This window comes from Grammomys surdaster, unplaced genomic scaffold, assembly GCF_004785775.1.
Source record: "Grammomys surdaster isolate TR1022 unplaced genomic scaffold, NIH_TR_1.0 126248, whole genome shotgun sequence".
Classification (NCBI taxonomy): domain Eukaryota; kingdom Metazoa; phylum Chordata; class Mammalia; order Rodentia; family Muridae; genus Grammomys; species Grammomys surdaster.
In genome coordinates, this window is record NW_021621048.1 from 377,192 (window position 1) to 389,703 (window position 12,512).

The 12,512-nt window shown below is 41.9% G+C and overlaps 1 protein-coding gene across 1 annotated transcript; it reads right to left on the reverse strand.

The window, feature by feature from the left end:
- Positions 1 to 1,088: 1,088 nt before the first annotated feature.
- On the reverse strand, positions 1,089 to 12,026 carry Ankrd34c (ankyrin repeat domain 34C). Its single transcript, XM_028758987.1, has 2 exons — positions 11,628 to 12,026; positions 1,089 to 3,151 (listed from the first exon to the last, which is right to left on the reverse strand). The coding sequence occupies exon 2, from the start codon at positions 3,105 to 3,107 to the stop codon at positions 1,518 to 1,520; it is 1,590 nt and encodes a 529-aa protein (XP_028614820.1). The 5' UTR covers positions 3,108 to 3,151; positions 11,628 to 12,026; the 3' UTR covers positions 1,089 to 1,517.
- Between the last annotated feature and the right edge of the window lie 486 nt (positions 12,027 to 12,512).

Below are 12,512 nucleotides of genomic sequence, written 5' to 3' on the forward strand. Positions count from 1 at the left end.
ACTTCTATATGCTTCATTATTTAATCCTTAGCACAGCTTTATACACATTGTGAATCTCCTTTCATAATTGATATAACAGAAACTTGAGGTAGTACTGCCACTTCCCTAAACTCAAATACTAGAAAAGGCTGAGATGTAAGCCCTCATCATGACTCCTCTGCATGATGCTATCTACAGAGACACCTCAGCTTCTTAACCACCAAAAAAGCAAACAAATGGGGTCTCCACAGCATGAGAGGAAAAATAAATGGGGGAAGACTAGGACTCTTCACACTTAGAGTGTATCTACATTACGCCAAATGTGCTAACCCCCTCTTCTGTGGGTTTTGCTCATGCCTTGAAAGAACTGTAGAGGTGCTTTACATAAGTCCTCCACCACCTAGATGATGCAGGTAAAGAGGAAACCAGCTTGTCCTAAAATTACTCGGATCACTGAAGAAAAAAAGAATGATGGTTCACACACACACACACACACACACACACACACACACACACACACACACTAAATGTTTAGGCTTAAAACTAGAACTGGTTCCTGCTGCCCCCAGCTGAAGAGTCACCCACTATACTGTTTAATCTGTACACATCTCATGGTCGTTTATCATTATGCTTTCCATAAATCTCTCCCAAACTGTTTTTGTAAAACAGGAGACATTTGTAAATGTCAGTTGGGTCAATTATATCATATTTTAGTCCAACTTAGTTAATTATGGGTGTTTTTTTTCCTAAAGGGGTGCTCTACACAGTTTTATCATGGAGTCTTTGTGATGCCTCTGGTTTTATTTCTTGAGGAAGGCTCATCTCTGAGTTATCAACTATTGTTGCACATCAGTTGTGGTATTTGGAGATTTATGGCACATTGAGATTAGAATGCGAATAAAAATATTAGTAAGGAATCTGAATGGTCCCTACTTCTTGGCAATGTTCACAGCATAGCAAGAGGTGGGACCTGCATGCTAAAACCTCTTCTACAAGGGAACACTTTGCTTCTCCTTCATCATATAGAACCCAGGTGTTCAGATATAGTAGTTTGGGGTGTTTTGAGTTTTTCCACATTCCAGAAAATATGAAAACTTCATTTTCTTCTTAGGCACTTTATAGACTACAAATGACATATTCCAAATACAACCTCATATTTTAAGTCTATGTTCTCTGCTTTTCTGGCAGAAAATATTAACCATTAAAATTGCATGGTTACTTTCCAACTGCAAAGGTGTATTTCCTTTGGAGAATATATTTTATTCCTGTAACTTCATCTCCAAAGTCCAGTTAACCTGAGCTCTTTTTAGTATGCACAACAGCAGCAGCAGCAGTAATACCCAGGGGACATCTCAAAAGGGACACTCTCAAATAACCCATGGGTTTGGCTCAGAAGCTCTTACACTCTGTCACCATGTTTTCTGATATTGCCACACATCATGATTAGGGTGAAGGGAAGCTATGGGGATGTTTTGCTCTAAATTGGGTTCCTTCTTTGTTATAAGGATTACGACTTGGGGAACTGTTTTTAAAGGGTTCTAAGCCATGATTTCTTCAAAGTCAGACAGCTGCTTCATCTGTTCAATCTGCATAGAATGCCTTCGTAGGAGTTTCTTTTTACTTCTCAAGTCAACTCTCTTTGGTGAATTTGGAGCAACAGGAACCATAGATTTTAAGCCACTAGCAAGTGGGGAAGCTGGTTTGCTGCTGGCTCTAATATCTGGGATAGGTGGATTTAAATTCACATTTAAAGGGGGCAGAAAGCCAGGCCTCGTGTGAGCAATGCGGTCTAGTAAGAGAGTTCCAGAACCTCTTCTTTCTAGAAGATGAGGTGGCCTGCGACGAACTGAGCTGGGAGATGTGCTTGGCACAGCATCCAGGGACTCCCGGGAGCCATGGAAAAGAGACAAGTGGGAGCTGTTGAGCTTCTTTCTATCTAAAGATCCTTTGCCTGACTCAAGGGATATAGAGTTGGGTGGGTCACCTCCTGCCTGTATATCTAAGTCATAGAGGTCACTTTCCAACAGCTTGAGAGATGCTGGATCTTTCAGAGTTGAAGATCCTGGTGGACACATCCCACCCTTCTCTTGGTCAACAGGAAGCGTTCCTCTCCGGGCCAGGCGTGGGTGGGGAGCCTGGCCTTTCTCATAAGCTGCTTTCCACGAAGCAGGTGTTGAAGCTGAAACCTTCAGAACTTGTTCCTGGACTGTGGGGAAGAGGGTGGGATCTTTACTGTCAATGCTGTTGGCTCTGGAGAGGGGCCCCCTTTTAGGGAAGGTCATGTCATTGATGCTCCTGATGACCTCATTGTCTGTGCTTGTGCCATGGGTTTCATCCTGGCGAGCAGCGGCTGCCAGCACAGAGGGAGCAATCAAGCCCCAGGGTTCAGACTGGAGTCGCTTCAGTTGGGGCAAACGGGCCCTTTTGAGGCTAGACACTTTCCTGGTGGGTGATCCAGGCTCATTAAGGACCTTAGAAGAACTACAGCCACTTTTGATGAAGAAGTCATCATCCTTCTCACTGAGTGGAGATCCCAGGCCAGAAGCCTTCAGTTCAATGTCAGAAGGAGTTGCACACAGTGGTGGTGACTGTCTATCTTCCACTTTGGGTGATGGAGGGACATTGAGATACTGCTTGGTGGTTTTGGTGCCTGAAGATGATTTGTCTGTTGTTATAATAATCACTTCCTTACCTTTGGCTTTGCAGGCATCAAGGAGATGCTTCAGTGCATCCTTGTCATCTGCATTTATTGCGTAAACCAGAGCCGAGGCCCCAGTTCGATCTTCAAGACTGGGGTCTGCTCCATTCTCCAGCAGTAAAGACACCACTTCTCCACCAGCCCTTCTGATGCAAGCATGGATGAGCGCAGTCTTACCAGACTTATCCTGGATATTGGGATCTGCCCTGTTGTCCAACAGATACTTTACCATCTTAGACTTGCTAATACTTTGCTGGTCCACATGTTTGGTAATGCATGCCACCATGAGAGCTGTTTCTCCTTTGTCATTGCTTTCATTGATGTAAGCTCCCCCTTCTAAGAGGAGTCTGGTCAACCGAAGCCTTCCTAGCCACACAGCTTTTAAGAGAGAGTTTCCATCAGTCCTCAACTCAGTGTCATCATCCATCATGGTGGCTATAACTTAGGATCTCTGAGCCACAGGGGAAATCAGACCTAGCAAGAGAAGAAAAGGGGAAAGCATTGATTTACTGCTATTCTATGCAGAATGATTATCTCAAAGTCTAGGTACAATCATGTCCCAGTCTGATTCTAAGCAGTGCTGCCTGAACTAGGTTATCTAATGCCTATGAGTGAGTTTTCTCATCTATAATGGGGGTGAAAACAGTAGTGACTTACCTCCTAGGGTTATTCTGAAGATTTCTTCAGATAGTGTATACAAAACACTTGGTCAGGGGTTATAGCATTGGCTCAGTAGGTAAGAATATGTGTTACTTTTTCAGAAGACCCTGGTTTGAATTCCAGAACCTACTTGATAGCTCACAGTAATCCATAAGTCCAGTTCCAGGGAGCCCAGTATCCTTTGATGTCCATAGGACCTAGGGACACACCTGATACAGATACATACATAAAGGCAAAACACTCACACACATAAAATAAAAGAATAAGTCTAAAACATATGTAAACACACACAAACACACAATCTGGCCATATGAAAAGCAATTAGCAAAATGTCAAGTGCACAGTAACTATTTTTTAAATGCAAGATATGGTTGTGTTGACTACTCCATTAACACAAATATAGAGCTCTAAGTTCCTTTAGGAAATAAACATTCATATCTGTTTTATTTTTCACTGTTGGATCCTTGGCATTTAGCAGTGATTCACATATAATGAGTAGGCTACTTCACAAATAATAATTAAAGGCATTGTTACTGATGTGCATCCAAAAAGCTAGTAGGAAAGACACCAACATGTTGATCAGTATTTTAGTTAATAATAAGCCTAGGGAGGGATTCCATTTTTTTTCCTTTCTGTTGTGTTCCTAAAATAAATATGTATCACTATGATCATCGAAAGAAAGCTGCAACAAGGGCTGGAGAGATGGCTCAGTGGTTAAGAGGACTGACTGCTCTGCCAGAGGTCCTGAGTTCAATTCCCAACAACCACATGGTGGCTCAGAACCATCAGTAATATGATTCGATGCACTCTTCTAGTGTGTGTCTGAAGATAGCTGCAGTGTGTACTCATATAAATAAAAAATAAATAAATCTTTAAAAAAAGAAAGCTGCAACAAATATATAACATAAAGTCACTATAACTATCCTTTTTCAGGCTCTAATCCCCACTTTTCTAGCAGATGTCAGAATTCTCATTTGCCTAATTTACAGTAGCTCCCACAATGCCATCCTTCTCGTTGAAATGCTACATGGCAGAGAATGAAGACTGGTGTTGAATTTTATTCACAAAAAACACTTTCTTCCACCAAAGTTTGTCACAATCAAGTTTTCTATCCTTTTCCTTTCATATGAGTTGTCTAGTCCATGGACTCAGAACTTCCACGCTGGATGCTTGAGATGCATTTTACAAATAGTGAGGGATGGGCATGCCAGCCTCTATGCCCTGGCCAGCCTATGGATAACAATTACATTGACTAATGTCTGCAATGACAACCTCCATGTGTACATTCTGGGTATCTAGCTCCTACTGAACTGGTGACCTGTGGTTTCCTCCTTATCTGACCTACAACATTCTTTCTTGTCCAGTACCACTCAAAGCAATGGCTTCTTAGCTTCTGTTTTGTTTGTTTGTTTATAGAATTTGAAGACAGCCAGGTGGTGGTGGCGCATGCCTTTAATCCTAGCACTTGGGGGCAGAGGCAGGTGGATTTCTGAGTTCGAGAGTTCAAGGCTAGCCTGGTCTACAGAGTGAGTTCCAGGACAGCCAGGACTACAGGACTACACAGAGAAACCCTGTCTCGAAAAAAAAAAAAAAAAAGAATTTGAAGACAAAGCTTTCTTGGCTGAAGTTGAAACATAGATGCACATTTAAAATAAACTTTAATTCATAAGTCATATGAATCTCAATCATACAAGCAGGAGGGCCTGAATTCAATCACCATAACACATTTAAAAGGATGGACATGGTAAAGCACACTTGTAATCCTAGAAATGGGGAGATAACAACAGAAGGATCTCTAAGGCTTGGTGGTGAGCCATCCTAGCCTAATTGATGAACCTCAGATTCTAGTGAGAGACATTGTCTCAAAAAAATGGCTGTCTCCTTAGGAATAACACCCAAGATTGACCTATGGCCTCTCCATACTCATGCACACACATGAACACACACACACACACACACACACACACACACACACACACACACCATCACCATACCATACCATACCACATTAAGAGGAAGAGATTCCATCCATCCATCCTAACTCCTGAAAGTGATCTCCTTTAAAAGTAACAGCAGCAACAGCCATGTCTTTATCTCCCTGCTTCGGTGCATTCCCACTGCTTCAGATGCATTATACAGAAGATGCTGAGAAGATACCTCCTGCCATTGTGCATATGTTTCTATGAGAGGTTGATATATCAACATGTCTATATTTCTATATCCTTCCTCATCTCATTCCCTTTTCCTTTACTACCCTATTGATCTTTAGCTCCTTCCTCTCTCAATCTCTCTCTCTCTCTCTCTCTCTCTCTCTCTCTCTCTCTCTCTCTCTGTGTGTGTGTGTGTGTGTGTGTGTTTCTCTCTCACTCTCCTGCTATTATAAATATCTCCTTAATGGTGTGCTTCCTATGATGGCTATGTTAAAGTCTTGAATTATTCAATATTCAATAAACTTCTTAGTCTCAATGCTCTGGAGTCCAAAAGCAAAATTTCTGAGCATTAACCAATGAAAACACTTCTCCTCACTTCATCACAGAAGCCCTTCTTCCTCTGATCCCAACTCACCTTCCAGAGTCATCCCCTGCAATGCAAGCTCTTCTCACATTCTGCTTACCTTCAAATGTCACCGTTTCTTAAATATGCCCACTTCTCCCCCTCCTGGCACTGCTCTCGTTTCTAACTATAAGGACTCCCTGCTCTTCTTTAATTATTCATCAACATCCAAACATCGGCTCAAATGCTACTTCCTTTGTAATCAAGGGAAAAAATCAATCAAGATCCAAGGGGGAAAGTTGAATAAAATTACAATGACTCATATCTAGACTATATAAAGAACTCCTCCAAATCACTTCCTCCAAAAGAGGATACACAAATGACCCATGAGCTTTACGTGATCATCAAAAGTACTCAGCCTCATTACTACTCAAGAAACTCAAATCAAAGCATAAGGTACCACTCAATGTTGCACAGAATAGTAACTCAAAGGAGGCAGGAAGTCAGAGCCCAACAAGAACCTGCTGGGGTATAAATAGCTACCATTATACTAAATTAAAGCCTACATCTTGACCCAGTCATCCCATGCCTAGATTGATACTTGTGGTAGACCATAAGCCATGGCTACAAAATTCTCTTGTCCTTGTATATGTGTGAAGAGTTGGCCAGTAAAACAGGCAAAATAACACTGTCACTTTTGAGCAAAGCCTTCATAGGTCTTGCAATATCTACATGTTCCCTCTTGGAACCCAGCTGCTTTATGAGGAAGACTGAGATATCCTACCAGAAAGGTCAGGTAAGCTAACTTCTTGAATGTAGGTACATTTCATCTGTCTAGCCCCAACTACCTCCCAGATAATGGCAACTGAATAAACCAACCAATAAGCTAAAAGGAGAGTTGGACAAAGAAGACTTTGTTAATTCTATGATTTTTATTTTAATTGTATGAATGTTAATTTGTATGATTTTTGTCTCTGATTGTGTGAGTTAAAATTTCTGTTATTTATAACTAAGTCTTGACTAAAGTATCAGTGATATCTGCTTATTTGTTCATTTAGTCATCATCAAAGACTGTATACTCACATCAGGTATGAAGATAAAGAGATTATGAAATGCAGGCATTTACAATTTAGAAGAAAGACAATAATAATTTTTGTTATGCTTACCATGTACCAAGCAATGTGCTGAATAGATTATATTTTTATACATTGCCACTTAACCCTTACAACAATAACATGATATGTACAATAATGTTATCTCTTTCTTAAATTGAATTTTAAACTGGGCATCATCAGGGGGATAAAGCCACTTATCTAAAATCACCCAAGTTGCAGGTTGCAGGGTTAGAATTCAAATCCACAGTCTCGCCTCAAAGTCCATGTTCTCCGCTTTTATGTAAAACAATTGTAGTTTGGTATAGTAATTCCAAGACTATAAGAGGAATGTACAGCAGGGAGAAATGAGTACCAAGAGGAACTGAAGGGATAGTTTAAGACAGGATGGCTAATGAACACACAATTGGGATAGCCCTTGAAGGGGGGGGAGTTTCTGGAACCAAAATATGGAAGACATTACACCTAGGGTTATAAAGGATAGGATAGCATAGCACAGAACCTTAGAGAGCTTTGTGGTAGAAGGTCAGGAGTAAAGGGGCACAGGCATGGGTGGCGAGCTAACTAGTGGGACCAGCAATATTCTTTAGACTATGGTCCTGAAAGTAAGATGCTGGTATGTGGAAATATCAAAGAGTGGAGAGATATTTAAGGGAAAGGGTGACGTAAACATTGGTGAGAGGGTAGGAATGGATCGGAAGTCTGGGAGGCCCTGTCAGAGCCTGTGGAGTAGAAGAGAATTGGGGAAACCATAGTACAAAGGCTGAGGATGAGTGAAGCTGGAGACAAGTCAGGAAGGCAGAACTGGCCAGTGATACACTTGACAGTGACACAGTCAACCAAAACCTGGGGTTTTTTATTTGAAATTTGTCTTCTATTATGCCCCACAAAATGACTGCTAAGCAGACCTAATTCTGGGAGGATGGGGACACCTTACTGGGGTCTCTAAACTTGTATCTCTCACTGCAAACAGCTGATATATCCTCTGAATTTTGAAATCCTATCACCTTGGCTGCCCTAGGGGCCATGATTTTATCTTTAAGACATCACCCTAAGTGCATCACTAAAGCACTTGCCTTGCAAACACGAGGACCTGAGTTTGAGACCCAGAACTCCTATGAAAAAGAAGGGTGTGGTGAAACATACTTAGCAAACTGGTGCTGGGGAGGTAGAGACATGAAGATCTCTGGTGTTCCCAGAACTGCAGGCTAGGCCATTTGGGGAGTTCCAGGCCAAGGACAGATGCTGTCTCCTTTCCTGCCAATTACACAGGCATCTCGATGACCCTTTAGATTTTAACTTACTTAACATAACTATGATGATGACTAACATGATTTTCAAGCATCAGGGCTACAAAATAAATGCTGAAGACTAAATACTACCAACATCAAAAAGCTAATCATGTACTGTTTGCTTGGCACAGCAGAGGGAGAGTGTGCCCCATCTTTGTCTTGAAGTCTTTCTGTTATTTTGTTGTCCTTAAAACTATAGAATTTCATGTCCCTTTGTAAGCTCAGAAGCATCATCTTGTTTACTCTTCATGATTTAAAAGTAGGAACTAAAAATGACAGTCTTTGAGCCATTTTCTCTTTGAACCTAGAATCATTCATTACTATTTCTTTGTAAGTTGTTGGTCTGAGTATTTCAGACCGTGTCCACAAATTAAAAGCCTGAGAGCCATGTGGTCCACAGTCATCATGTCCTGTTTGATTGGCAGGACATTTTAAAATGTTTTAGATTTGTTTATTTTCTGTGCATAAATGTTTTGCTTGAATGTTTGTCTGTATACCATGTGCATGCCAGGAACCTAAGAAGGTCAGAAGAGGATATGGAATGGCTGTGAGGTGTCATAAAGGGTCTGAGAATAGAACCCAGGTCCTCTACAAGAACATGTGTTCTTAACTGCTGAGACATCTCTTCAGCCCTTGGCATATTTTAATTATTGTATTTGAATATGTTGAGGAGGATTACTCATGGCTCAGCATGAAAAACCCTATCATTCTCTATAGTCTTAAACTAGAGTCATTCATACAATTATTACTTATCTGGGTCATATAGGATCAGGGGTTTACACAAAAGCAAAGGCCATCCAGTTTTGCCATTTCTCTCCCTTCCTACTGCTGATCTCTTCAAAGTTGTTAGAAGTCTCAAATAAACAATAAATTCAGAGGCTTTCTTACCCAGAAAGTTTAAAGTGCATATGATCATGTGGGCCATCATAAATTATGTAATTAGCAATCACTTTGGCAAAGATGTAATGTCATGATATCATTCACTTCATGGCTACTCTCTTCAGTCTCAGGTCCAACACATTTCCAGTTATCATTCCTCATTTGTCACATAAGCAGGTATTTCAATAACCTGAAAGGCATCATTATTCAAATGAGAAAGGTCTATAAGCTATTTGTGTATATCTTCAAAATTATTAATGACTTATTGAAATGGCTTAGGTAAATTTCGCTTTTACTAACCCAAAGCATGCTTCTAGAACTTTTAAATAAGCATTTTATAATCATTTTTTCTGGATATAGTTTCATCTTGTTTCTCCTCTACTTTTTCAACTACTACTGAATATAATAAGCCTGGTATCTGGTGACTCTTTAAAGATGGTTTTGAGATCATTTGAACCAAAATAGAATATAACTAATGTACATTTATTAAGTTGATTCAAGAATAGTTTAGAAGTCACATGCTAATACTATCTATCTAAATATGTGCAGTGCTGAAATTGCCAAAGTCAAGCTCCTGAGGAAGTACCAGTCAGAGGGAGGAGGGCTGCAAAACAAAGATGCCAAAGAGCTGCTTAGAATTTCAGCTCTGTTTCTAGGTAGGTACATAAGGAATTGGAATTCAGGACAAGTGTCCTTCTGACAAATGAGTAGACTAACTCCAAGCCCCACCTACTTCACAGTGTTGTTCTACAGATCAAGTGATAGCTAAAATATGAATGTTCTGAAAGAAGTTCTGCTTTAAAAGTCCTAAATGGTTATTACACTGAATTGATCTTGTCTCACATACTGTCCATAGGACCCTGCCCCGCTCTGAACCCAAGTATAATAGCACTGTGCCCAACTGCCTTGTAGATTTTACACCTACCTGCTCCTCTCTCACTAATTCCACCAACCATAATTAAAGTTCAACGAATGTGACCACACAAACACACACACACACACACACACACACACACACACAGAGAGAGAGAGAGAGAGAGAGAGAGAGAGAGAGAGAGAGAGAGATTTTCTGTCAGGGAAGCACTATCCTAATGTAAACATTTTAAATTCATTATTTATTTATTTTCGAAACAGAATCTCATATATCTCAATGTATCCTCAAAATTACATGTAAAGGAGCTTCTGGTCCTCCTGCCTTCCTCTCCATTCAGCCTCCATGCCTGGTTTTACAGATTCTGAGGGTCTTACCCAGGGTTTTCAGCATGCTGGGCAAACATCCTACCAACTGAACTGCAGCCCCAAACACTGATCCTTAATTCAAACACTTGCACTAACTTTGTTCAAAGGCATAGTGCTATAACTCTGATCTCATTCTGTCCCCTCTAGCCTCCAGTTCAGAGCTGTTTCACAAAGGGAATTAAGCTCAGGCTTATGATTCCTCTTGTGCAGGCTGGGGTGGAGTTTAAGATTCTGTCTGTTGTAACAGTCCCTGTTTGTATAAACTTGGACAAGCTTCTTAGTCACTTTTGCTTCAGTTTTTCTTGACTGAAAAATGGGAATAAAAATAGCATACAAACAGAACTATTATAGTATATAAAATTATACAATCTATATAGAGCGTTTGGCACCGGGTGTTGGCACATGGTAAACGACTTATAAAGATAAGTACTTGGGAAAGTTCCGATACACCCTCCCAAACTGAGGAGGCCACTTCGTTTAGCTGCAGCATTTGCGGAAACTTGGAAGGATACCTTTGCACTCCGCCCCTTCCTTCTGTAGTCACAGGAAGCAGTTAGAAGCTGAACTTCACAAATATTTGTCTTTGAGGTCCAAGAGCCCTGTCTCGCCAAACCCAAGGAGTCACCGCCCACCACAGAGAGGTAGCTGTCGGGGAGCTCCATAGAGCCTCCCGCTCAAAGCCGCTGGGGTGGAAGTAGGAGAGGGCTCTGTCCGAAGTGCTGAAATCCGGGGTGCGGCTGCGCCTGGTGTATGCGAGTCCACGGCCATCAGTGTTTTTGGGTCCCTTTCTGAGGACTGAATATGGGTGGGGGTGGGGGAATCAACTGAAGTCAGAGCCGTAAATGCTCCTCCCATCATTTCTCAGAAATTCTCAGACACATACACTTTACGATTTTGTGCACATTTTCAGAATCACACCTCGTCATTGCCGACTCTTCACAGGTTTATTCAAAAACGTCAGGGTTTGCTCTGGTTTTAGTTCCTGTAAAAACACAGACGCCCAACAGCCAGCCCCAATCTGCAACCATTTCCTACAAAAGTCCCTGGTTCCTACGCATGTCATCCCCACGCGGTAATGCAAATATATATATTTTTACATTAAATTCTTGCATTCCAGTCTCCTACAATTTCCTGTGATAAAAACGGGCTCTCTCCTACCAGCCCCGCCTTCTTTCCTGGCTAGAAAACGCAGACTTACTTCTGGGGAGACTCTAGTCTCATCTAGGTGACCAGCAGAAAGCCCTTGAGGTACACTTAACCAGTGGGGATGCTTACCTGCTTATCCAGAGATGCTACCTTAGTCCAGAATTTGGACAGTGCCATCACTTCCACAGCAACTCCTCCTGCGGCTTCAGGTTGGCTCCAAGAGGGCTCTGCCTGCCTGAAGCAGAACCAGAAGCTGAAAGAGCCCTGTCCCCGTGGATGCCGTTGAATGACTTGCTCAGAACTTCTTCAAGGGCCAGAAATGAAACCTCTGTGCCAATTATTTGAATCACCCTGCTCTTCCAACTTGTGGCGGCCAAGAAGAAAGAAGTGTTTAATAAGAGAAAGAAGTATTAAAGAAACGTGAGAGTGCTTCCCAGCTTGCAGCTTCTAGCTGCAGAGCTCCTGCGCAGCCCAGTCCTGCAGCTTGGCTTCTGCTGGCTGGCTCCACTGCTGCCCGCTGGCGCCCGAAAAAGGCTCTCCAGCCGGGAACAGAGAGGGCTGTGTGGGTGGGTGTGAGCGAGGAAGCTGGAAGGAGGGGGCAGTGAGGGTGGGGGAGGTGCCTACCTGTCCCTGTGGGAAAAGGAGCTGCTGCCCCGCCCCCTTGTCTCCAGTTCTAGTTGGAATCAGACTTGCTCAACATCTTGGCAGGAGCCTTAGAGCCCCTGGTGCACCTGCTCAAGTCGAGAGTGTAGACCTTGGGGTCTGGAGATTTGAACGAACCTTTTGAATGTCTGCTACCGGTAGGGATTCGAACTTTTCCTATGGCATTCAGATTGTTTATTTACATAAGGGTAGTTTATTCCATTCCTATGAGTAAAATGGTATTTGTCAGAGATAGTTGATCATTCATTGGCGTGATACCAACCTAAAAGGATGATTTTGCCAACATTCTAGTTTTCCCCTCAGAGATAGTAACATGGTTATCTATTCATTAAGAGTTCCTTAGATGGCCCT